Source organism: Nematolebias whitei, chromosome 8, assembly GCF_014905685.2.
Source record: "Nematolebias whitei isolate Nwh7 chromosome 8, NemWhi1, whole genome shotgun sequence".
Taxonomy (NCBI): domain Eukaryota; kingdom Metazoa; phylum Chordata; class Actinopteri; order Cyprinodontiformes; family Rivulidae; genus Nematolebias; species Nematolebias whitei.
The window spans coordinates 1,660,071-1,664,430 of NC_056505.1; the positions used below are offsets into that span (position 1 = coordinate 1,660,071).

Sequence of the window (4,360 nt, forward strand, 5' to 3'; positions counted from 1 at the left end):
CAATTATTATTTTATTGATGAATGTTTCTGTTCAATTATTATTTTATTGATGAATGATTCTGTTCAGCCCTGAGACGATTCTGTTGTGACTTGGAGTTTCATGAGGACTCAAGGTTTTTATTTGTCATTTGCACCTCATGTGGTACATGTGGTGGAACAAAACTGCACAGAGTCCCAGTTACATCCAACAAAAAAGTAAAATCTAGAAATAAAGTGAACTGAAATGTTCAGAGACGACTTTACAAACTTTGACTCGTGGTACTGACGACTACAGGAGGTTCTTGGACTGAAGATGGAACCAGCTGAGCTTTAGGATGAATGATGTAATTCAAATATTGCCTCATTCTACAAGCAGACAAGTCCAAGCATAAGTTTTGTTTTTATGTGCTTAACCTTTTAGACACTGGCATTAGAATTTATCTAAATTTTAAGATTTTGTTTTTTCCTTTTTCAGAAATCCCACAAGCAAACTTTCGACGTCTTTCATTTGACCACTGCAGGTGAGGACACTTGTCAGTGCCAACTTTGCTGTGGCTTCGCTGCTTCTTGAATCTTTGAAGCCACGTCAGGGCTCACAAGTGTTTAACTGTCTCTGATTCTTTCAGCTTGTCCCTTCAGCCCTTTGAGTACCCCGTGTGCACGGAGGACGGAGTTGTGTTTGACCTGCTGTGAGTTGTGCTTGCTGACTTGAAACGAGTTAGTCAGGTGGTGTGCAACGTGTAGAAGCCTCCGATGTTAGAATTTCATGTACAAACTGTCCAAAATGCAGTTTTCATGTCTTCTTTGCTCGTGCTGCAGCTCACACTGTTTTATATTTTAATTTCTGGCTGCTTGGCTTACACGGATGTTTTAAAAGTAACGTGTGTTGCAGAAATGTTTTCAAGACAACAACCATTTACAAATCTTTGTTTTTGTGTGGTTGAACCTGGAACCGTACTTCCTGTCCGCCTCTCTGCTTCAGGAGCATCGTTCCCTGGATAAAGAAGTATGGAACTAACCCCATCTCTGGAGAAGTAAGAAAATCTAATTTAATTAAAATACTTTGTCAAAATTCTCACGTCTAATTTCTACCATGAAATACATCTGACCTTTGACCTTGATGGAGAAACGAACACGAGATGCTGTGACAGTTTTTAGGTCTTATCATCGCCTGACGACAAGAGGTGACAGTTTTTCCTGTATGTGTGCATGTTGTGTCTGTTAGCACAATATAGTCTGAGTTGACAGATTCTAGTAAGATTTGCTCCGTGTGATCCCTGAGTGAACGTCTACAACTGGTGAACTGGTGAAACCATCAACTTGGCCTCTTTGTCAGAGAGTTTCTCAGCTGTAGTGAACGCAGCAGAGATGTTCCACATCTTCAACATGTGAAGCGTCACAGTTCCCAGTCCTCCGTGTTCCTCCAGGTCCACTGCTCTGTGTGGGATCGGGCCCGTTGTTACGGGCTGTTCAGTCCCTGTACAGTCGGTGCGAGAGTTTGGTTCTCAGTGCTGCTAGTAAGTCGGACCCTTTAGGGTGGCAGTTGGACCACCAGGGCTGCCCCTTGTCACCAGTTCTGTTCAGAACTTTTCTGGACAGAACTTCTCGGTGCAGCCAGGGGGTGGAGGGAGTCCGGTTCTGTGGTCTCAGGATTCATCTCTGCTCTTTGCAGATGATGTGGTCCTGTTGGCGTCATCGTGTCGTGATCTTCAGCTCTCACTGGAGCGGTTCACAGCCGAGTGTGAAGCTCATGGGATGAGAACCAGAACCTCTAGACCTGAGTCCATGGTCCTCATTTAGAAAAGGGTGGATTGTTCTCTTCAGGTCGAGGATGAGGTTCTGCCTCAAGTGGAGGAGTTCAAGTATCTCGGGGTTTTATTCTCAGTGATGGAAGAATGGAGCGAGAGACTGACAGATGGATCGGTGCAGAGTCTGCAGTGTTGTGGACTCTGTGCCGGTACGTTGTGGTGAAGAGGGAGCCGAGCTGTAAGACAAAGCTCTCTGTTTACTGGTCGGTCTACGTTCCTCCCCTCACCTCTGGTCATGAACTCTGGTAGAGACTGAAAGAATGAGATCGTGGATCCAGGAGGTTGAAATGAGTTTCCTCTGCAGCTGGACTCTCCCTCAGAGACAGGGGGAGAAGTTCAGTTATCAGGAGAGACTCAGAGGAGAACCTGCTCCTCCACATCCAGAGGAGACAGTTCAGGTGGTTCATCTGGTGAGGATGCTCCCTGGGCTCCTCCCCAGGGAGGTGCTTCAGGCATGTCTGACTGGGAGGAGACCCAGGGGAAGACACAGGACATGCTGGAGACACTGTCTCTCTGTTGGTCTGGGAACACCTTGGAGTCCTCCCAGAAGAGCTGGAAGAGGCTGTGGAGAGAGATGTCTGGACCTCCCTGCTCAAGATGCTGCCCCCGAGACCTGATGATGGATGGATGTTGTCTGCTCCTCATCATATCCTAACATTTAAATTCAGTTCCTCCTGTTTATACCAGACGACTCTTGTGTACGTGCAAAAAAAAAAAAAAAACAAAGTCCTAAACTTTATTAGAAGAAATAAATCTCGTTGTTCTTTTGTCTTGCAGAAGCTGGAAGCAAAGTCCCTCATTAAACTGAACTTTGCCAAGAACAACGAAGGTAAGTTGTTCATGTGTTGACGTGTCCGGGCCATGAGAGCGCACGTCTTTAGAGTAAACTCATTAATTCAAGACGTGAAGCTGCAGTTTCTTCTTGCCTCTCTGAGAGAACACAGAAATGACCGAGCGCTTGCTTCTCAGTCAGGACGATCATTACGTGCACTTTGAAAAGGACTTGATCCTCTGCTGCCATCACTGTCAGAGTAATTCTGCTCCTTTCCTTATTTATTTATTTATTTCCAGGAAAGTATCACTGCCCTGTTCTGTACAACGTCTTCACAAATAATTCTCACATCGTTGCCAACAAGGTGACAGGAAACGTGTTTTCATACGAGGTGAGGGATCTTTACATAAATACTAAAAGTACAATCACAGAAACGTTAAGAAAGATAAATATTTGAACTCCGATGCAGATCAACGTGTTTGTCCCCTCAGTTCATTAAAACAAAGCTCTTCTCTGGGACGGTGGTTCAGTTTCAAGCTGGGACTTCATATTTCTCCGCAGGCCTTCAGTGAGCAACAGAAAACTGTAAAGGAACAAGTTGTGGTTTATTTGACCACAATATGAAAAAACATTTGATTTGAGAAGAGGCTTTTAGTTTCTCAGAAGCCTTTAAGCTTTCCTTCAGCCTCTGAAGGGAACGAGCCGCCTCCGGGGGTTTGGGTCGGTTCTGTTCACCAACTGAACACGGAGCAGAGAAACCAAACAGCTGTGAGGAGCTCAGACAGAAGATTCTAGATGTTCGTGTTAACGTTAAACACTGCAGCTTCACGATCCTCTGACCACAGCTGCACGTGTTGTTAGAAACCACAAGCTTCAAGAGACCGTAGACAACCTCTCAGGGTGTGGATGCAAGAGGAAATGCGACCCCAGGTTGATCAGTGGGATAGTGTGTGTGGTAGGATCCAAACTGGTCACCATCTGTCACATTTTGAATCCTAATGGGCTCCATCAAGATCCCTCATGTGAAAAACAAAGTTGGACAGGAAGTCACCAAAAACATGAGAGGAACCAAAGATCCTGGGTCTGATGAGACAAACCCAGAACCCTTTAGCTCCGGCCTCATCAGCTCTGTGTTTACAAAAATGAGTAAAGAACATCATACCTGCTGTGGAACATGGACAGGTTTTTGTTCTGAGGCTGCTTTATGCAATCTCAAGACTATCAAGGCACCCAGTGTCAGGAGTGATGGTTTTGGATCAGAACCCAGTGGTGCAGGCAGGACTCAGAACCAGGGAGGAAAATAAGAAGCACTTTAATGGAAGCAAATAATAAGTTGTTGTGGCAGCAAAACACTTGGATGGCATGAGGAAATAACCAAAGACTCAAGGAGGGAAACCAGACGAAGACCAGATGATTACTTCCCAGACAGCGAGTAACACAAAGACACAGACTTGTACACACACACACACACACACACACACACACACACCTGGACAAGACACGTAGGTGGAAACAATCATGACAATTAACAGAGAAACCAGGGGGTGTAGGGATGGGGACCAGCCACCAGAGGGCACCATCCTTGCACCCTGGAGCAGAAACCTCAGCTCCTTCAAGTTCAAGTTGTTTATTTGTCATGTGCAGGTTAACAGAACAATGAAATGCTCCGGATGAGAAGAACCGATTTGACTCACTAAAAAATCAAAGAACAAACCAACAAGAAAAAAAAGCATAACTTATTAAACATCATCATTATTATTATTATTATTATTATTATTATTATTATTATTATTATTATTAT

The 4,360-nt window shown here is 44.6% G+C and overlaps 1 protein-coding gene across 1 annotated transcript in view; it reads left to right on the top strand.

The window, feature by feature from the left end:
- The window catches only part of LOC119412966 (RING-type E3 ubiquitin-protein ligase PPIL2), a gene marked incomplete at its 3' end in the record, with an annotated part of 11,795 nt that overhangs the window by 4,291 nt on the left and 3,144 nt on the right, over nucleotides 1-4,360 (top strand). Inside the window, 5 exon segments of the mRNA XM_037679977.1 lie at nucleotides 455-500; nucleotides 606-668; nucleotides 962-1,013; nucleotides 2,565-2,616; nucleotides 2,859-2,950. Coding sequence (XP_037535905.1) covers nucleotides 455-500; nucleotides 606-668; nucleotides 962-1,013; nucleotides 2,565-2,616; nucleotides 2,859-2,950 — 305 coding nt within the window.